This window comes from Caretta caretta, chromosome 5 (genome assembly GCF_965140235.1).
Source record: "Caretta caretta isolate rCarCar2 chromosome 5, rCarCar1.hap1, whole genome shotgun sequence".
Taxonomy (NCBI): Eukaryota; Metazoa; Chordata; order Testudines; family Cheloniidae; genus Caretta; species Caretta caretta.
The window spans coordinates 133768419-133790767 of record NC_134210.1 but is presented as its reverse complement, the minus strand read 5'-3'; the positions used below and the strand labels follow the sequence as shown (position 1 = coordinate 133790767).

The 22349-nt window shown below is 43.2% G+C and overlaps 1 protein-coding gene across 1 annotated transcript in view; it reads right to left on the bottom strand.

Annotated features, from left to right (window-relative positions):
- Positions 1-19754: 19754 nt before the first annotated feature.
- Positions 19755-22349, bottom strand: part of SLC44A1 (solute carrier family 44 member 1) — an 87472-nt gene continuing 84877 nt past the window's right edge. The window contains exon 16 of the mRNA XM_048849898.2: positions 19755-22196. Within this exon, the coding sequence (XP_048705855.1) occupies positions 22173-22196 (24 nt within the window). The 3' untranslated portion in view covers positions 19755-22172. The remainder of the gene's footprint in view (positions 22197-22349) is intronic.

Here is a 22349-nt window from a genome sequence, read left to right as displayed (position 1 = left end):
CAGGCCTGAAGAGTAGGATGATGCAGATGGGTTAATGTACGTAGAATACGCCCAATATGCAAGTGCTGTAACTTCAAAGCTTCTTATGTGCCCTCTGTTTAGTACAGCAAGCAGTGAAGCCTCACTTATTGAGTTATAGGCTGGGGCCTGAAAACTTACTGGGAACACAATTGTCACATGGGTGGTATGGAGACCGGGGACCAGACATGGGATTCCGATAGGCTAACGGGGCCATATTCCTGTTAGAGAGCAGTTGATGGTTGTGAAAGAACGAATCTGGCCCACGGAGAAGGCTTGGAACATCAAACCATAGCAAACATAACAATGTCCTACACCGTTAATGCCCAGCAGAAATAAATACAACAAGCTGCATACAGACATAGCTGAAAGTCAAAACAGGCCAGAAGCTTGGCTGGTGTAAATTGACAAGACTCCATTAATGGAGCTACCCAGATTTACACCAGATGATGATTGAGCCAGAGGGTGGCTCTCTCAAAGGAAGTCCCCAGTACAAAGATTACAATTCTGCCCAAAAGAGACGTGCCCAAAGACGGGATTTTGCAAGAGCCCCTGCTCTGTTGCAGTGTGCCTGCCGTTGCCTGTGTGCTTATAGACCTCAGAACTCAAGGAACTGGCTGGCTTGCTGCTAATGAAGCACAGACATTCATTGCTTGCAGCACCAACCATTCGACCTGCTGGCTAGCTGAGTGCATAGGAGACTGGCAATTTGGGGAGCTGTTTTAACCCCATCCCTGCCAGAGCTCATAGGGGTGTCCCTTCCACCGAGCACAGCAAAATGCACGGGGAAATGCAGCCAACCAGAGCCACAGGGAGTTTATGTGAGAAGTCTGTAAGAGGTTGGAGATGAGATGAAAACTGACTGAGTAACCTCCGGTAACTTAGCGACACCAAAGCTGTGGATAACCCTGCCACTGGGGTGGACTTCAGGGCTTGAGCTATTGTCTGAAATGGGAACCACTGACTCTTACTGAAGAGTCACTGTCCCAAGTATTGTACTGAATATCTGAGAAAACAACATGGTTTTTACCTCTGCCAAAGGGTGGGAAGAGAATGAGGAACCCTGGTTCCCCTAACCTCTACCCAGAATCGCCAATTGGGGCACATGGAAGAAAAAGCTGCTCCATAGAAAAGGGTGAAGTCACTTGCTCCCCTAAGCAAGAGGGCAGCAAGGGAGGAATTGTGAGTTTGTGTCACAACTTTGTCCTGGGGCAGAGCAGTTCACACACTGCCCCTTCTTGGCTCACAATCATAAAATACAAATACTCGCTCTTATCCAAAATGTGTCTCTGTCTAATCGCAGGCAACTGTGTATCCCGGCTGAGCCTGCAAAACTCCAGTTTTATTGAATGTTTTGGGGGTCCCCTCAGACTTTCAGAAAAATAAAGGTTCACCTGTTGCAAAGCCAACCACACAAGGCAGCATTTGTTAATTGCACCATTCTATAGACTGAGTAGACAACATAGAGAACACCAGCTTTGTCAGTCCTGGATACCAGTGCCTTCATTATAGCCACACAACTCATCAGTTGTGAATGAAGGGGTTCCGCTTATCAGGGGAATACACATTTTTTGTCCTTGGCATAATTATACCCTATACCCTGTACTTTAAACTATAAGGAAAATGTATCTCTAAAAATAGGAATCGCCTGGCACAGGGCAAATGAACAAACTTGTGCTTGTCCTTTAGCTAATTTTGCAAATGTACAACAAACAATTTTAATGGTTATCAGGTTTACCCCAGTATTCAGACTATGCCCATCACTGCGATAAAGGAGTGCCTTCCATAGCATGGTAGTCTGAACTTATGAGCATGTCCCTTTGGTTCTCTCCTGTGTTACAATAACTCCTTTTGTTCTCCAATTGTTTCACTATCTCATCTCATTCCTACTCACCAGAAATCGTTAGTGCCATTCTTTGCCTCCAAATCTCTTTGTGGAAAGTCCAGCAGAGGGTGCTGTGAGATCACTGCAGTAACAGCTGCTTCGGTATACACAGTTGGCTCATGTGCTTTTGAGGACATCTGCCTAACAGTGGCAAATTTAAGAGACTGTGATTTTTCATCTTGGTGGGTCACACTCTGGCCCCTGAAGCTCCTTTATACTATCTGACCCAAAAAAGTGACATGAAAAAAATGCATTTTTTTCCATCAGGAAAATAAAATAGTCTCCTTATGTAAATGTCATTGCACAACGCTGGGTCTCAAGACTTGTCTTTGCAGCCTTCCTAACCAGACTCCACGTGTCTGTTCCCTCCCCACTGTATATTCCTTTAACAGGATTTTGGAAGCTGCTTCTGGAGCCTGAGAAATCCCACAAAAAACCTGAGTCTGAGGCCAAATGCCTGAGGTGAGGCAGGTATGTTTGTGTGGCTGCCCCTTCTCCACAAAACACTGAGTCTGTTGCCAGCAAGATGCGGTCCTTCAGTGCTATTAGAGCGTTTGTATGATGCGCAGCAGAAATCAAGATGTCAGCTCAGTGTATATTGCCAGATTGGAATGTACTGGAGAATCTCCATTAAACTTCCTTTCTAGTTTAAAGAAAGAAAAAAGGTGAGGGGGGTCAGGTTGTCAGTGCGCCTGTTTAGAGAAGGCAGAGGCAGTGCCAACGTGTGGCTTAGCACACAGAAAAGTAATTTTTTTGGACCTCTTTAGGGTCTGATCCTGCGAGAGGCCAGGCTGACTCAGGAGCCATTCAGCTGAAGGACTGAGCCTTTAACTTGCTATATCCTTAGATAGCATGATGCACAAACAAAAGCGGAGCTCAACAGCAGAAGAAAGCAGGGTACAAGATAAACACTTGGACACACTGACTCCTGGGTTTCCGTAGAAGTGTGGTGATGGAGAACTCTTCAATGGACTATCTGAAATGTTTTAGATTGAATCTAATTCATGCATAAAGGGGACAGATAGTCTAGATCTGGAAGGCTAACTTCTTGCCGCGTCTTGGAGCACAATAATCGGCATGTTAATTTAGGTAACCAGAGGGGATAATGCATAAGCGAAATGACATAGGCAAGGACAGAAACAGGGGCCAGGTCATGTCCCAGCAAAGCCAGCGAGGGGACAGTGGTGCTTTCTCGCCTGATTTTGGGCTAAGCCAGTCAAAGACAAGCTTCTTATCTGCTAACATGGTTTGCAGCTCTCATAGGCCCTGGCACATCTGGCATGGGGATCAGGTCAGGCGTCCGGACCACAGGCAGTGGGAAACAAATATTGACAATCTGACCCTTTTGAGATGGGAGGGGGGAATAGGGCCAGTTAATGATTTCAGGGATTTACTGTGCAGGAAATTTAAAAAATATAAACTTGATTGTAACAAACTGGAACCTAAATCTTGACGTTGAGCATTCAAGGTGACACTGCAATGCATCAAGCTTACCTAACTGCATCGTCCAGGGGTCCCACGCATGGCTTTAGAACAATGGAGCAAGTGCTGAAACAATGGTATCAACGGCACAGGGGGTTAGCAGTGATGCTGGCAAAGAGGGACCGCACCATCCCTTCTTTCCAACCCCAGCGGGTGCTCTGGGAAGTTTTTGCTCTTTTCAGGGCACCCTCTGCCAGCAATGGTGCTGTAATACATGAGTGCTGGCAGCGAGTCTCACGAGTGTTTAAATTTAGTTTGGGGGCTTATGACTTAACACTGCCAGCAGGGTGGAATCAGGAACTGGTTCTGGAGAAAGCCTACTGGTGGCAGCTCTCCAGAAGCAGCTGCTATTCCACTCCCCTTGGTGGTTTGTTTAGCACCTGGAGTACACCCAGGAATAAGAGGAGGAATTTCTTTTTTAAAGGAAAACTCAGCGAGGAAAAATATCAGGCAGCTGCCTGACAATGTATTAGTCTAGAGAATAGTATCTCAGGGTTCTGTGACTTCCCTTACTGCTTGGGAGGTTCAAAACTGGATTGGACAAAGCACTGAGATGTACTGTAGGAACAATCTTGTAATGCCAGGAGGATGAATTAGGCACCCTGACAGCTCTCTCATCACTAATGAGATCCAACAGCACCAGGAACCCCTATTCACTGCATGTCTTAAAGTAATCAGACAACAGTGATATTTTGGTCCTGATTCCGCAGTTAGCTCGAGATAGTTAATTTCCCAGTGGAGTCCGTGTGGCTCTGTAGGGGTTTCCGACCATGCACAGCTCTTTGCAGAATCAGGGCATTAAACATATGTCATTGGGTTTCAGAGTGAACATCCACGGTAAGAACTGGATGCTGTTGACTCCTCCCCTTGTAGTTTCAGACTCAGTAAGGCCACCAGCGCAGCCAATGCGCTCATGTAGATGGGGCCCAGCCATGTCCTTATGATCATGTTAAAACCCAGCTCAGTCCAAGGCTTTCGGCTGGCTATGGGGGCCAGTTAGGTCTGGTCTATCCTGAAGCTGTAAACCGGTTGTAACGGGGTCTGCGGAGAACTGTAGTTAGGGTGTCCTGACTTACTAGCTGGAATGTGTGTGAGGTCTAAGGTGGTGTTGCCTTAGTGAATGTTGGAAAGGTATCTCCACCGTGGCCAGAGTTAGACACAGAATTATAAAAAAGAAACCTCAGTGTCTGTAGAAATGAATGGATCACTTCCGCACTGGTGCGGGACCGAGAAGCGGTACAGCTCTCCTTGTCGTGAAGGGGTTTCCAGTAGAGGCAGGGTTTACACTTTGATTCAGTGGCTCTCAGCACCTCTACTATAAAAATTGTTCCAGCCCCCCTTCACTTGAGAAGCATTGGAAAAGTCATCTCTGTCTGTCCCTTCAAATCCCCGTGGCTACTTGCACTGTATCTCCACTACCAGTATTCAGTCTTTCCTGGCTGGTATCTAAAGCCCCGTCTTGTGCTAGGAAACAGAACCGTGCCTGAGAAGTGCTGAATTGCTACTGAAGACAATTTGTGCTCGTGCAGACAGGACAAACTCATTGAAATGGACCCCAGCAAGTCCAGCAATTAGAAAATTCCTAACTCCTAGTTATTAAAAAAAAACCCCATGATGAAAATAATTGCAACGGAATAATTTGAAGGCTTTTCAGTTGGTGACAATATTTAACATTACTCCCATTAATCAGCTAGTGTAACTCCTTGTTTTATTTGAATTCTTTTTTTAATTCACTTAATTATGAGATTTTGTGCATAGGCCTTGAGCTGGCTCTCTGAACAGGGATAAATTTCACTCAGTGCATTCCGTTATAGGCAAAGTTAGCAGAGATTCTTGTAGGTAAGGTTGCATAACACTAGAGCTGGGCTAATATTGTTTTTTTAGTTTTCTTGCAAATTTTAAAAAGTCAGAAAAATTTTGTTTGGGGTTGAACTAAACATTTCTTTTGACTTGAAATATTTTGATTTCAAACTTTTACTTTTAAAATTAAAACTGAACAAAATTTTGAAGTAGTTATTTTGAACTGAAAATTAAAAACATTTTGTTTCGACATTTTCAAAACAAAAAACTTTTGACTCTATCAGAATATAATGGGTTTTTTTGGCGGGGGGTGGGGGGGGCGGGGAAATAAAGTATTTCCCAGCTTTACCTAGTACATTCCATTAGCAGTCCCTTGTCTCAACTGTCCAGAACTCTGCCAGAGTGTTAGGCAGGCAGGCAGCTAGAATCCATGCCAGATATCTACCTCAGGATGATGTTGGAAAGTTCTGGCAAAAACGGTTCAGCTGCTTCCACGATGAAGGAAAAGGATGTTATTTTGGCTTTGTTAAATTCTGGCAACCGTTTTGCTGAGATGCTCTAATGCCTCTAATGCTTCAGAGCAAGGAATTGACATTTGACAGGACAGGTGGATCACCATGGTTCCAAAAGGTTGCCCCTTGTCACCTCTGTGAAAGTCTACCCAAGTCTGGCAGAATGAAAGGCCTCTGAAAAATGCCATTTGCACACACACAGTAGGGGCTTAGTAGAATCTGGCAGCTAGTCTCCAAATAGTCCATGTACACTGAGATGCTCCACCTACACATCTCCTACATGCCGACAGTACTGAGCATGTTCCAGCTCCGGGCTGCAGGGCATGAGCAGGATTTTCTCTGTAATTTCTCATTTCAACTCCAGGAAGCAATCCTGGGGGGAGGGGGACTAATTAGTATGGGATCATGTAATTAAAGACTATATCATAATGCACGCACACCTTAATTCCGGCACTTCCTAACTTGAGTGGTTGACTTTGCAACCTTAATATTCTTTTGACATAGGGTTCGAAGTCAATACATTAAACATCCATATCTATCCCTCTGGTCACAGCCATTCAGATTTGAGTCACTTCAAAGCTTTTTGTGATACTCTGTCCAAGGGGCAGTGTTCAGACTTCTCCCGTCTCAGAGTCACCCCCTTGTGGCAAGACCTGCTGTTGCAGCAACTCCTCCCCATTTCTCCGCTGGACTCCAGTGGCCTGCACAGTGGCCCTCCAGCTAGGTCACACTGTGGTTCTGCCCCTTCTGAGGTACTCCAAAGTCCAAAATAAACCCCAACAAATAAAAGTGGGCTTAGTTCTTTCTGGCTTCCTTACAGAGCACTGCCTCTCACGGCTATCTCCCTAGTCATCTGGCTCTTCCTCCAGCCAGGTGGCCATGTGGTTTCTCCCTGAAGTCCCATCCTCAGGTTGGAGCCTTTTCCCAGTCTCCCCCCAGGCTGTCTGCCTTAGGGCTTGGCCTTCTCCTGGACCTTCTCTCCCGATAGGAGAGCCTCTCCTCTTACTGCAGGCTCCCTTCAGAGCCGTTAGCCTACAACTCTCTATCTCCCTTGTATCACCCTGCACTCCTTCCTTTAGGAACCAACCAGTCTGATCCTCCCTTGCTGCAGCCAATCCTTCATTACCTGTCTCCCGTCCAGGTACCACAGAATGGGCTATTTGAGCTCTCCAGCTCCCTTTAACCCTGTCACTGCCAGCGTAAGGTTTATACTTCCCAGCACAGACAGTCTGCGTAATACCCCACAAACATTTGTTGTTGTTGTTGACTCTCATTTGGGCAGGATCAGCTAATCTAAAATTGGGAAAACCCTACTCGTATTCTTCCCACAAACAAGTGTTTAAAGCCACATTGATTTTTTTTACCTGAGCCCCCATGAAAACATTAATTTACACTGGTGGGTCAGGATGCATCGTGGCGCCTGATGCTGCAGACCTCAGTCAGACAAAACTCTTCCTCCTATCAGTCACGTCAGTGGGAGTTTTGCCGGAGTAAGGGAAAGAGACCGCTGCCCATCAGGCATATAGATTGTGATGTTAATGATGTGGGGCACCCAGCTGCTACATTAACAGGGCCATGGAAACTCTTGTATAAGTAAATAAGGGTGCATCCGCTGTGGATGCAAACATTAGTGTGTGTCCATATTCCCTCTGCATGTCTCTGCACAAAGGTCCAGCAGAGACAGCAAACACGTGCATAACGTGAAACTCCAGTGAAGCCAAGGGGACTAGGAGCGTATTTGAGTGCCTTGCGGATTGATGTTAAATTGAGTAAATGCCCTGCCAAAGTAGTTGAGAGACAACATTGCTTCTTTATAAGCACGGCCATTTCCTTCACACCGATAATCTGGGCCACAAGGAAAATGAATTACTAGCGTGTGTTAACTGTTGTTTAGATGAACACATGGTCCATATGTTAGGAAACATGGATTTGGTGCTTAGGGGTGTTTCTGCGATGCTATGCTGGAGCCAGGCTCAGTAGTTCAGAAACCTTTTCAGAATGGCACTTTATCGTAGCACCAATTTTATTTCTCAATTGCCCTTGCTAGCCAAAGGCTATTTATTTCACGGCCAAGTTGCAAAGCAGTGGCTGGCTAATTGGATATTTAGTTGGAATATTTTTAATTCCTGCCAGGTTTTTTATGATCATTGCATGTTGTGATTACAGGAGCAAGGAAATGATAATAGATGAAGTGGCAAAGCTCTAGAAACACAATGCTGTACGTCCCTCGTCATGGGCTTTGCCCTCAGGCTGACACATGCTGGCAGTACATAGGTTGCAGGATGGAGACTGGAGCTGGTATTTTGTACGGACAATTAACCGTCTCACTCAGCAAAGGGGAGGGCTGTTTTTCTAAATAAACCACAGACTATTTCACTGCAAGATATTTGTCACTGCTACCCCCAAGACTCTGCTAGCTTTTCTAACTAGACACGTACAGTCGAGAGCTTAACTTGCTTGTGTAATTCCACATGTAACTTTGTATTAGCTGCACTAGTGCAGTAATTGTGTGCCCAATTTGCACACACATTTGTGCATGGATTTGGCATCAGTTCCATTCTTTTCCAGCATTGGCTCTGGGTGTTGCAGGGCCTCTTGCAAGGTAAGACACCCAAGAGTCCTATCAGCACCGCTCCCATCACCTTAAATCTCTGTATTGCCCACAATTACTCTAGCCCCCTTCTTATATTGTTGTGTCATGTCTTGCTGCTTAGTGCCATTTCCATGTCCCCTACAGTCCCATCTGCAAAGGCTTATGTATTCGAGCTGGTTAGAAAAGTGTGAACCCTGGAGATTGTGTAAATGCCCTTTAACTTTGAATTCTTTGAGGTTGGCTGTTTTGCTTCTGCAAAGGAGCCTTTGGTCACTTCTTCCACCTCTCTTTCCTTTAAAGATGACCTGCAAAGTGAGGGTGTGGGCAGGGCCGGCTCTAGGTTTTTTGCTACCCCAAGCAAAACATTTTTTGGCCGCTGCCCCCTTTTTTTTGTGGCTTTTACACATTTGCACTTTGCAGTTTTTTTTGTTTTGTTTTTTTGACTGTTTAAAATTTAAAAAAAATTAAAACAGAAAATTTGTAGTTAGTGAAATAAAACAATTTCCTACTCGTGTACTCCTTTAATTTTAACAAAATCACAATTACAAACAATTTGGGTTCAACTATACACTGTCATGAAAAACATTAGCATCTTTCAGTGCACCCAGTTTCTCAAAAATTAAAAGAATTTATAACAACTGAATGTTTCTGGTTTTTATACTTGCGTCGTCTTTTAATAATTCAGTGAAATCTAAATTTTTTGCAATGGTCCTTTCAATTGAAATTCATGCGAGTCCTGACAAATGATCTTGAGACATGGTGGACTCCTATAATTCTTTAGTAATTTCAGTTTTGAGAAACTGCGCTTACCAGAAGCCACTGATACTGGTAATGTTAAAAGAATGCATAATGCTAGAGCAGTGTTTAGAGTGAAAAAAATCATTTCTTGCTATAAATTCTAATACTTTTAGAGGAGAAAGTTTTAGGACTTATTAGCTCAGATAACGCTATTAATTCATCATACAATTCTACTCCATCAATGTCAGCAGCGTTATCAGTACTGAGTGCTCAATGCAGGTCAGGTCGTCTTTGGAAAACTGATTTTTAATATTTCCAATATCATATAAAAATTCAAAAGTTTCCCAATGACCATGCAACTGATAAAATCTTTCTTCAATGGATGTTACAGCTACATCCAAAATACAATAGAAACATTCAACTTTAACCCTTTCTTTTGGATCAAGAATAGGATCATCACAAGCCTCGTAACAAAACTGTCTTAGTTTTTTTTGAGGATGAATGAATTGTTGAGGTGCAAACGTCGGTTCAAAATCAAGATCCTCTGCTATTGTTGTTGCTTCTTTGACAGTTTCTTCAAATCCTTCATCTGAACGGTATTTTTTAAAATATTCCAGCATTTTATTCAAAATCATTTTTGCCTCGGATATGTCTATGGTTATGTTCTGCATAACTTTGCTAGTCAAATTAATTTGATTTAGAATATTATGCCAAAGAACTGTGCAACATGAAGATTGAAACTGCATCATTTTCTGAGCCAATGTTTCAGCTTCATGTCGAAATAAAGGATCATACGACAAGTCCTGGCTTATTTCCAATAGTGCATCGTAAATCTCTCCTGATTAATATTGGAATGGTCTAATAGCGTCTATCCTGCTTTCCCATCTAGTTTGACTTAGAGGTTTAAGTTTTTGTTCAAGATGCTTCTTCAAGACTGCCCAGCGGTGTGTGGAAGCACTAAAAAAGTTGTAAATTGCTTGCACTGTGGTAAAATATGAAACGGCATTTTTAGATGATTTGGCGGCATCACTGACAACCAGACTGAGCGAATGCGCATGGCAAGGAACGAGAAAAGCTCAATTATTTAAACTTAATATTCTTTGCTGTACACCTGCATGTTGTCCTCACATGTTCGAGCTGTTTGACAAGCCAAACTCATGATCCTGGGGAGCTTGATCCATGATCTTGGACCACATGGAGCTGGCAATAGTGTAGATGTGAACAAAAAATGAAACAGTTTCTGCACAGTGTAACTATCACTTCCATTTTCAATCAGGGTTCACTTTCAAGTTGGCTGCAGTGTAAATCCAGATAATTCAGACCTGCATTTCTAGTATGGGTTTGCTTCTTTTTAAAACTGCAAAAAAGAAACACCCCCTTGTTATCATTTGTATAACCGTAGCGCTGAGAAGCCCCCATGATGGACCAGCACCTAGCTGCGCAGTGCTACTTTCCTTGTATTGCTGTCATCTGATGTATTTCATACTCTTCATTTGTCATCTAATTGTTCCTTGTTTACCTTGAATGCAATAAAATTTAAGAAAATACAATGTTGGGACAGATCTTTGAGCCCAGTACAGCTTTACATGCCCTAAATAAAGCATACGGTAGACCCCTCTGGGTTGATTTATCCAGCCACCCGAACTGACAGTAATCAGGCAGGAGACAAATAAATGGTTGAACAGGTATTTCACACTAGAATGCCTTGGACATGAAATCACAGCCCTGAGTCAGCCACAATCCCAGAAATAATGACAAAAGGCCCTTCTGTTTAAACTACGTTTCTGACAGGTTTTAGACATCAGAGTCCCCACTTTAAACGCAAAGTCCTAGAGGAATAAAAACTCTGGGCAACAAAATGTATATTGGGTATTGATGTCAGCGATGGAAGTGGATGGGATGGGTCTGGTTGCTTCTCTCCAAATCTCAGGCTCAAATGTGGGTCCCAAGTCATGCTCTGGCTTTAATCTAAAGGCCTCCCAGTTAGAACATGGGAGACAGCAAGGATGGCCAGCAGACAGGGCACTACCCTGTGAATCAGCTCTTCTCCGCTCTGCCACAGACTTCCTGTATGGCCATGGACAAGTAACTTAGGCCCAGATCTGCAAAGGCACCTCACTCCCATGGCAATCAGTTGAGGCTCTGGGCCTTGGTCTCTCTGTGCCTCGTTTCCCCAGCACACAGGGGGATTGTGTAGATAAACACATTAAAAATTGTGAGGTGCTCAGGTATTACAGCAAAGAGAGACTCCTGAGCTAGAAAGAGAGGTAGACCTAAGGCTCTGTATAAACTCAAAGTGAGGGAAAAAAGCCTCCAGTTGACCTGGGTAGTCAAGGGATCAGACCCAGATTGCGCGGCTTGGCTAGTCACTCTAGGAAAAAGAAAAGGTATCTCAGAGCCATGATGCTGGTTTGCTGCCGAGGCTGTTACACTGAATTTCACCAGGGTTTGTCTACAGGGAACAAGTTCTTTGTACGTCTGACTTTAGTAGAGAAAAGTGTTCACGGTTTTTTTTTCCGGGGGAACAATAGTCGCTGGGTATTTTCATTCTTAGGGTAGTTCATAAATCCCTGCCTTCTTTTAGAAGGTAAAACTATGGAGGTTTTTAAGAACAAGATAAACACCTGTCAAGGATGGTCTAAGTATACTTAATCTTCCCCAGCATACAGGCTGGACTAGATGACCTCTTGAAGTTTCCTCCAACCCTACATTTCTGTGACTTCTATTTTGTAATTATACTTTTGTAATTATACTTTGATGCCTTGTCAGGGTACCAAATGCAACCCTGAGCACTGCATGGACATTTAATGAGCTACTCTAGTGAGTCAAAGATATTTGTAGATTTTAAGACCAGAGGTACAGATTTGGTCTTGATATTGCCAAATCTGCAACATGCGCTTATTGGTAAAATCAATCGTCAGAATAAACTTTTTGCCCCATAGTCTCGACTTGTCAGTGCCAGAGCTGGTCCCATGTGGGTTGTTTTGCAGACAATGTGACCCAGGGTTAAACACTGATTATTGCACTTTGACCATCTTGACTGTGGAATTCTGTGTGTTCCAGAATGACGCAGTTGTGTGTGTTGTTGCTTTTTCATTTCTTGTGCTCTCCTCTCCTACCTTCTCCTACGTTTCACGTCTCTCTATTCCATACTCTCACTTTCCCTCCTGTTAATATTTTCCTGGTGCTCTCTCTTGGTTTTCCCTTACCCTCTTCTCATTCTTTCCCTAAACCATTTTCCTCTTCCTTGTACCTAATACCTCACCCATCTTCCTTCTCCTCTACTTCTGGTTCCTGTCCACCCTTCCATCTATTTCCCTGGGTTTCATCTTCTTAGTTCTATCCCGTTGGTTCCCATTCTCTTTGCATGCTCATCACAGGCTTCCCTCTGAGCCATCCCAGGTCAAGCTCCATTTCAGGTCTCCAAGCTTGTTCTCCCCTTCCAACCCCCCTCCCCATTATCCCTGTCCAGATCTCCCCAGGCCCATCCTCTACGCCTTCCCTTTTCCTCTCCCCACAGAGGTGCAAGTCAATTTTGGTTCAGAAAAAAAAAGGAGTCAATGCTGCTCCCAAGGCAGCGCTGGGGGCCTCAGGGCAGCGATGCCACAGAGGGAGTTGAGGCAGATGGGGAGCCGGCCTGTGACGGTCTCAGGGCCTTTTCCTGAAGTCTTTACACCTGCAAAGCTCAACAGGAGCCAGCTGAGTTCCGAATGACCTCAGTGTGTGTGTGTGCAGTTCCATTCTGGTCCCAGGCCGTAACCACCATGAAGCCAAGCTGAGCAGCTTAACTGCTGACAAACTGTGAATGAGATACTCTGAGCCAAACGGACGTGGCCTTGGGGCACCATCAGAGACATTACAACGCACTGAGGCCCAAAGGAAAGCTAGGTCGCGTTGTGTGGAGTGGCAGGCAGGCAGAGCTGTCTCACCTGTCCGTAGAACACCTAGCACACGGTTGGTGCTCGCCAGCGCACGCACACACAGCATTATAACCGAGGATGTTTGGTCCCTTGGTGTCACTTTAAAATGGAATTTCCCAGTTAAAATGGACTAATTTAGGGGTAGTTAGTTCCACCAGATGAGGCCCCATCTGTATGCAGGAGTCCAACGTTCTGATTGGCTGATCAGTCCTTTATGCCTCCTAATTGTATTTAGTGATTCTTCACAATGGCTTTAACATCAAGGTTTGAGTTGGCAATAGCTTCCAGTTAAATTAAAGCCTCCGAAGCATTGCATTTGCAGGAAATAAAGGATAACGGGGAGAAAACACCGCTCTGCATGGCTTGTTATAGTCCATTGAGAAACCGGCAGTAACAAGAGAGGAAATTTATAGCTATCATGCGGGGAAAAAGGAGGGGAGCTCTCTGATCCCAATGAACTAGGCTGCATTGAGGTGCTCAGATATGATCTCATAAGTTACCTTTTATAGAACATCTTTCATCTGATCTCAAATAACTTAAAGTGGGTGTCCCATTTTTACTACCCACTCATGTTCTGGGGGCAAGTAACATTACCCTATTTTACAGATGGGAAAAGGGAGGCACAGACTCACTCAAGGTCACATTGCAGGCTGCAGTAGAGAACGCAGGCCTCCTGAGTCCAGTTTCCTATCCACAGAAGTATCCTGCCTCTTTGCACTCCCATCCTTGCTCTGCTACTTGTCCTCTTGGGCTTTGATCCTGAAAGAGCTTAAAAATGTGCCATGAGACTCCAAGTTAAGCACATGTATAAAGCACTGAAGAACTGGGGCCTTGGATTGTAAAATCTTCAGAGTGGGGACCATGTCTTTGTCCGTGTACAGCACCTAACACAATGGAATACCGATCTTTTGAGCTCTAGGTACTACTGTCGGTAGTAATGAGGTATTACTATGAGGAGCATGGTCTAATATTAGAGATGCCTTTTTAAGCCTGGGGGCATTAGAATAACATGCTCATGCATATTTGCTTGCAAACGTGTTATTTCAGATAGAGAGGAACTGGACAGACATCTGAACATATTTGTTTCCTGCCTACATAAGGAAAAAGTGTGCATATAAGAAACATGATGGCTAACACATTTTAATATCCACGTGGGGATAGACCACATTGTAGTTCTAAGTCTTTATTACATATACCATCAGGGGAAGTTTAATCCAGAGCCAAAATCTGCCCATCAAGCCCAGTCCCGCTCTCTACTAAGCCACCCTGTAAGGGAAAGCATCTTACGAGCCAACAGAGTAGACACGAAAGTCTTTCCTATAAAACTTTATTCTGATACATAAAAAAATTCTATACATTTGTTAGACTAAAATACAGTTTGCATCAGTATTCTGCCACAGTCAGTTTACACAGAAAATCTAATATTAGATCAGAACTGTTAATTTCCCTTCCCTCCACCATTTACAATTTTCATTACAACACATTTCAGGTTCTCAGACAACAATAAACAGCATCACGTTAACTAGTTTTATTCCAAAAGGAGGTGGCATTCCATTGGAAAGAAGCACACTTCTTAGTAAATGGACCAGCAAGATTCAACATTAATTGTTAATACACTCCATGGGTTTGATCCCCTTATTAGAAGTATGCGTGATCTGGATGAAAAGCCTGCACCAGGATGAAGTAGTGGTAAAGACTGTAACAACGCCATCTGCAAGTACTTAAGCCATGTTTGGTCTGTAAAACCAGTATTTCCAAACAGATTTTGACTCCCCGCTTTTTCGGTATCAAATATAGTAACTCTCTGTGATACAATCCAAACAGTACAAAAATAATGCCAATCTGCTGGTAGACGGCTGCACCTTCCTTATTGCCTACTTGCTAAGAGACCATAAAAGAGGAAAACCAACACTTGCCAAACTGCAAGAGTATATATATATGCTTTCTGAGACACTAAGAAGGGTCTGACCTCTTTATGCCTATGAAACTCAGCTGTGAAGGGCTCCAGGCAACTTTTGTCAATGCCTATCTGGTCTGCAGAAGTAAGTAAAATCCTGTTGACTGGTTTGTTTAGGTAGCAGGGAAGGATTAAGGCAGGCCCCTTGCAATACTGGGGGTGGGCACCAAGGAGTTAGTGGACAGCAAGCAGCAGAGCACTCATCTAATGGCTGCCATCTACTGCCAGTGTAGGATTCCTAGACACATGCTGGGTCCAGTCTGCCCCCTTGGGGCCCACAACTATGGAAGGGAAGGTGGACACAGGAAGGGGCTGGATGCTGTGAAACCCCAGTTTAGCCAGGGTGCATGGCACACACTACTCAGGCTTTGAGGAAGGAAACTGGAGGCTATTTTGGAGAGGAAGGAGGTAGCTAAGTTGTGGATCTGGGCCATGTGTCATTCTAATCCACTGCTGTTCTGGAGACATGTCCCTTCCCAGCTACCGACTTTCTACCATCACTCTCTGCTCCTGGATCACAGACATGCTTGTTTTAATCACAGTGAAGCCAGGAGGGCAACACCTGCAGCCTACATGTTGAGTGTGGGAGTGGACAGCGCTGTGGGCCAGATCCTCAGCTGCTGTACATCAGTGAAACACCATTGTCTTGAGAGCAACATTTACACCAGCTGCAGATCTGACCCTGTAAGAATGAGCGTTAGCAAATGTAAGTGCAGTACTATTTCGCAGAGAGCCTCCCCTTCCCCTATTTTCTCCCAGACCTCGCCTCACCCCTAAAATTAAACATGTACCAGTCATCTTGTTTCCTTACCTGTTAAAAATCAAGGTCATTACCTACAGCCCTGTTGAAGCAAGATGTATTCCCTACTTTACTGTGGCCAAAGAGCTGTGGTTGAGACCCATCTCAGACCCTGAGCAGTTCAGCGAGGTCCACCAGCCAGCTAGTGATTCCCAATCTTCTTGGTGCAGGAGGGGATCACTTGTGACATAACTGTGCTCGGGTGTATCTACTTTTTACCATCCGTTCTCTCAGCTCATCTCTTCTAGAGCTTCCAGCTTGTAAAATAGATAAGCATTTGAAGTCTAACTCATTGCCATGTTTGGGGTTGGGAAGGAATTGTTCCCCAGGTCAGATTGGCAGAGACCCCTTCCTCGGCAGCACAGGGCACTTGTGTTTGAACTACAGTAAATGGTGGATTCTCTATAATGTCAAGTCTTTAAATCATGATTTGAGGACTTCAGTAACTCAGCCAAAGCCTTGGTCTAATGAGTCTATTACAAAGAGAACTTCCTTCAAAATGGCAGGAAGGAAACAAGAGTTCTTGTAAACCAAGCACCACTCAGATTTGCTTTACAATGTACCACTCACCCAGGAGAGAGCATGTGGTGGAGTAAGAGCCTGGTCTGCTCACACTACATTTAAGGGTGAAACTCCCATTCTTTCCCCCTCTCTTTGCACAGATGTTCCAGGGAAGGAGGGTTGGAGGCTTCTTTTTATTCTGCTCATGTTAACTTGCATTGCTTTGTTAGGAATATATTACTCCGCAGCAAAGAGACCTTGCTGACTGCCTCTCTGGCCTTTTTCTGCTGAGTAGATCCCCTACCTTACACCTGGGCTCTCACTCTCCTGGTAAAGATCTACCCAATCCCAACATTATAGTAAGAGAAGTATTTTTGTATTAGGAGCAAAGGAGGCGTGGAACTCCCTCTATCAACAGGAATTGTGTTCCTAAACTCTTCTGAAAATCCCAGCAACACACATTTTTACCTGCCAAGAGAAGCATTGTCTCATCTTGTGCAAGTTAATACCTGTACTGCAGGCATTGCTGTTCTAGGGGTCGGTGCTGCCTTTAACTGCTGCAGAGAAAACAACCTTAAGGTAGTTTTAAATTGTTTGCTGCTTGTAATTTAATCTACCTATGTCTTCCGTCAAATATTTCAGAGACCAAAGCATTCTTTAAATTTATTTAAAGCATTGCAGTTCAGTTTTCAAGACTGGTGGTGGTTCTGCTTTAAAACCTTGCAGCAGTCTTAGTTCCCTGTTAAGGTATATCCACATTTCTACAGAATCTACCAAAGGATCAAATCCTGTTTGGCTTATTTGAACATCAATTGGAACCAATTTCAGCAGTAAGACAAAACGGGTTTTGATCCCATAGTACTTGGTCATTTGTTTTTTTTTAATAGAATTTCTACCAACTATTTTTATAGGATTTTCGCTGATTCACTATGGAAATTCCAGACAACCATCTGTTCTAATTCCTCTGAAATTTCCTGTAGAGAACAGGTATAGTCAGAGCATTATAATTTGCATGTTTTCCCCTTTGGGGAGAAAACTTGCCCAAAGAGTTTTAATTGTTCAAAAGCTATTTCTTTCTTTAGAGAGAATGTTAGGTGGCTAAATCCATTGAAAAAATAAATTGAGTCAAATAGCTTAATGTGAATAGGAAAGTATTTTCATGATTTTAGAAAGTCACTGAAAATCGTTTTGGCTTGGTTGCATTCTCTTGCTACGTTGAAGCTAAACTTTGCAGCACTATGGTACACTAACGGTTGTCAATGTTTTCCATAACACATCCCAGGCTACAAACAAAACAGTTGAGACCCCAGCCCTCTCTAATCTATCCATAAAGGAAAGTAGCTTGAGAATACAGGTGGCTAGACAGCATATGAAACATAGAAACTTACTAGTCTCTGCCCATAGGCAATAAGAAACAGCAAGTGTCCACAAAGACATTGTTTAAAAAATACATTTAAAAGTGACTTAACCGAATGTCTTTGTTATCAGAGTGTGCACAATGTTTCAGACACATCTGTTAGTTTTAGAGCTGGGTTTGGGAATATTAAATTGAAAAACTACAGGCTTTGTTCAGCCATAATGTAGCTCAGGACCTATTACTAATAAACACTTTATGAAACTGATGCTTAGATTAGGAAAATAGTGACTGTATAAGCACAGGCCAAGACTTTCAAAACTGGGCGCTTAAAGTTAGATACCCACTTTTAGATCTGGTCCACAGTACTTCTTAAATGACTATTACTTAACACAATGTGTAATATGCATGAAGACCAAAATGATCACTGTTTGGTGATTATATACTATACAAAAGTCTGCTAGATGCATCTTACTCTGAATCCACAACATACATTCATAGAATACATTTTAACTGCTCAGAGCAAGCCATTAAAGTGCATGTCATGAGGGCACGTTAGAAAGAAACTCAAATCCTGGCAGATCAGTTGGTCGAACTTTTGACTCAGCTGGGACTCTCGTCTCTACCATTCTACACTGGGAGAGCCACCAGCCAGTGTGCTCAGCAATAGGCGGCGTCTTGTTGCAAGGGAGTTGCTTATTGCGGGGAAAGCCCTTTCAAAAGGCAGCTATCACCAGCAGACGGAGTTATACAGAAACTACTGGAGAAGCCCTGGAGAAGCCCTAGATTAGTTGTGAGTAAATGGGGCCCATAACTGGATTTTCCAGGTTGAGTGAGTCCCACTTAGGTACCTCTCTTCTTGGTCACACACTAACAACAAGACTCTCTTGAGCTACAGAGCCAAATGAAAGCTGTACATAAGACAGACCTGCCAACAGGCACACTTGGGGTTGAATGCAACCCCAGGAATCAAACTAAGAACAGGGGCTGGGGATGCATCTTGAGTTGTTCACATCGCATGCTTAGAGGCTAGCTGTGGAGCAGTGCTGAGATCTCCCAGGTGGCGGTATGTCCTCCCAAACATGGCAAGTGCAATGACTGCAACTGCTGTGAGAAAGAGGGGATGGTCTCAGCAGGAGATAAGTGGCTCAGAACAAAGCGGTGGGGAAGCACCTTAAATCACCCAGTCAGTCCAGGTGATCTCCTGAATCACTGCCTTGGGGAGGCGAGGATGCCCTTGTCACATGCTGAGGTCAGTGGGGCAAAGGGGACCTGGTGCGCAGCTGCTTGGTGCCCCTACGCTGAAAGAGAAATATAGAAATGAGAGCTTTTCCGCAGGTAGGTGTGTTCTCCCTGTGGCCAGCACATTGTCCTTAAAGAGGAGGGTGAGGCAGGAAGGGCCGGACACTGCTCAGCCTCCACCTGAAGTGTAGCGGACAAGTCTTCTGATCTTTCAAGCCCACGTGACCAAAGCTAGGAGTATGTTGCATAACGTGCTACAATCCAAATGTGCTGTCATTCACCCAGGCTAGGATTTTAAATCCAAGCTGACCTGGTTGAATCGCTAATCCTGCTTGCTTACGCAGAGTTTTTAAGCATCAGGGGCATCCTAAGGAGATGGCTTCTCCAACTTTATCCTTCTCAGCCACCCCCTCGCCAGTAAGAGTCGCCCAGTGCAGGAGGGAATGGTAGCACTGACACTAGCTTTGATAACCAGACAGGAAGAAATGTCTAAATCCTTTATCACTGCCAGTGCCCAGTGTCTCAGCTGCCACGTGTAGATATTACTGCAGGAGAAATCACATTCCCACTACCCTCATTATCAGGATAGGCAATGAGCGTCTAAAACTTGCTCTGCAAGCAACTTTCTCTAGAGACTTGTTTTCCGCCTCTCTCCCCACACACAAAGGAGGGACTAGGAAGGAAGAGGACAGCTTGTAGTCTGCTGCAAAAGTAAGTTTCAAAGAGCATCCAAAACACTGAAGTGCCGCTACAAGTCTGCGTGGGAAAGGAATGCTTTTGAACAGCCAGGGCATTTGTGATCGTTCAGTAAGGCATGACCCTACTTTGTAACTGAAAAGCATGCTGTACACACACTAAGGAATGGTACACTTGAATTGATTAAGAACTTCATAATGATAGATAACTTGAAAATTACAGCTACCCATACAAAAGTGTTGTCCATAACTTCTACACACTGTGATAATAAAACCAATTTATTTGTAAAACAGGCCCTGTTATAAAAATGGTGCACAGGCAAGTTATACAAAAATACAAAATTTGTTTCTGATTACAGTTCCAGTTGTAAGTTAACTGAAAAGCACCCCCTCCCCCCACAGCTTCCAGGGAGCAGAGAACCCAAAGTTGTGGAACTTTTCATGGCAGGAATCTGATGTTAGGTCATCAAAGTGAGCAGAATCCAAGGCTTCCGTCAGAGCACGTCAAATGACGTCTTCAGAAACAGGGTGTAAGCTGCAGTCCCTGTGGAGTAGCTAGGTATATGACAAATCCTTTTCTTAGCTTTGGAATCCAGTTTCTATGATCCTGCTGAGCCAGTATTTAACTCGCTGCCAAACCCCACTGATCTATGCAAGTATTGAGTGTCCAAACTCCAGAGCTGCAGCTGAGCTATTGCACTTTTGGCCGTTGATGTAGCAGAAACTCCTTCCGTGCACAAATGAAGGCTGCTCTAACGTCTTCCAAACGTCTTGACAGATACATGTAATTTACACTGAGAGACCTACCCAGTGCTCCAATTAAAATCCCAGACTAAAGCCCTGATCCAGTTAATGCTTACACAGGTGCATAGCTTTACTTACACAAGCAGTCCTGTTGAAGCCAATGGAACTAATTCCTTGAATAAAGCTACACAGTTGCGTAAGTGTTTGCAGGATCAGAGCCTAAGCCAGTTTTTTGCCCTCAAACAGCTACAGTTTATTTATATTCATACTGTTTGGTTTGTGTTATGAAAGGGGTAAATCCTTTTTATTAATCCTGATCTTTATTGCAAGAAGTCTGAAAAAATTGAAGTATCAAATGACTTATAGAAACAGAAGTAGTTAGCTACCACTGGAACTGTTAAGAGCACTCATTAATTAAAAAAATACAGGATGCCTTTTACCTTCAGCAGCAGTTTAAAGGTCCAATCCTTTGAAAGGAAGCACATAAGCAAACAGTTGCTGATAAAACCCTGGTGGCATTAATCGTATGCTTCTCCACACATCCCTCTTTAATCCATTGCAAAGCTTAGCTGGAAGGGCTGCTCTCCTTCAAAAGATTTTCTTGTATGGAGTGAACAAACCATTGAGGCATTATTTATTCTTACAGAGCTCGTATTTAGTGCAATAAGTTTAAAAATTCTGCTCTGAAATATTAACTTTACATTAACAAAAATAGTTTTCTTAAAAAATTGTAACAAAAAGGAGTATATAGCATGAACAGATCGTGAGTTCTTAGCAAATACACTAAGCATTTACCATTACAATAAGCTGAACAACGGAGTATTAGCATTCATATCTGGTAAGCTTCAGGAATGAAAATTTTTAAACACTTAAGAATTAAAATGAACAAGTTCTCTTATGGTCAGTGGATAACTTTAGATACCATGGCAGTGTCATTTCCAAAGAAATGCTTATCTACCCTTTCCTGTTTTACCCACCTGCTACAGTACATACTAATATGAATGAGAAAACAGCCAAGGCCTGGCCATTTACACTTCCCAAATCTCTCTGGAGTTAAATAAAAACAACTTACAATACTCTTTGTACAGTTTGTTTCTCTCCCCGTGTCCAGCATCCTTATATCTAGTCATGAATGAATCATGAGGACTATGGCTAAGGCTGAGTTTTAATGATGTTTGTTCGACTGCTCGTTTGGAGAATACATACTCTTCCAAGGAGCCTTATGAAGTGCAAAGGAGGCTACTGAACTCAAAGGGAAAAATAAAGTAAAACGGAAAACAGTTGCATATAAAACTCATCCTTTCCCATTTTCTGGTTTCTCTTTCATAGAAATGCAGGGGCTCCCACAACATCTAAATACCTGAGGAGTTGGTTATTTTGATATCTGAAATTTATAAACAAAACAATGTGTAACCCCACTAGGCCCCATTAGGGTTGGTGGGTCAAATGACTGACTACAAATGAGTTATAATTATGACTCTCATTGAAACCCTTTTAAAAACACCTACAATTTTCATTGTTTTTTAAATCTGAAGCATTTCCCCAGAAGTCACTGATGCATTTGAGTTTAAATATAAAATCCTAAAGGAGCCGATTTAAACATAATTCTCGGTTACATTGCAATTTTGAGGGACACCTGATAAATCTGATACTCTACCCAATAGTTTTGATTTAATTTTTTTTAAAATAACTGATTCCTCCTCTAGATTGTATCTTAATCAGATAAGAATCTTAACATTTCCATGACCACAATGATTAAAAAAGGAACAATGATAAAGTTGCTTGTAAAAGCCACCCGTATGAAAAGAGTACATGTTTCACAAAAATAATCATTAAAAAAAGTATTAAATCCCTGTTCCTTTTCTGATTTTGGCTGCTTAGTTATATATAGTGTTTTGGAATGTCAATGGGTTCCATAATGGCTGGCTAGTTTCAAGATGAACTTGCTCCAGGGGCCTAGAAAACAAAGTCATATAGTATAGTCTTAGACACATGGCAATGGACAACTGAAGAAATTGATCCAAAAGGATCACTACAAATAGTAAAGTTTGAAAAGACTTGTTCTTGAACCTACACAGTCTCTTTGAATATGACAACTCCTAAATGTTT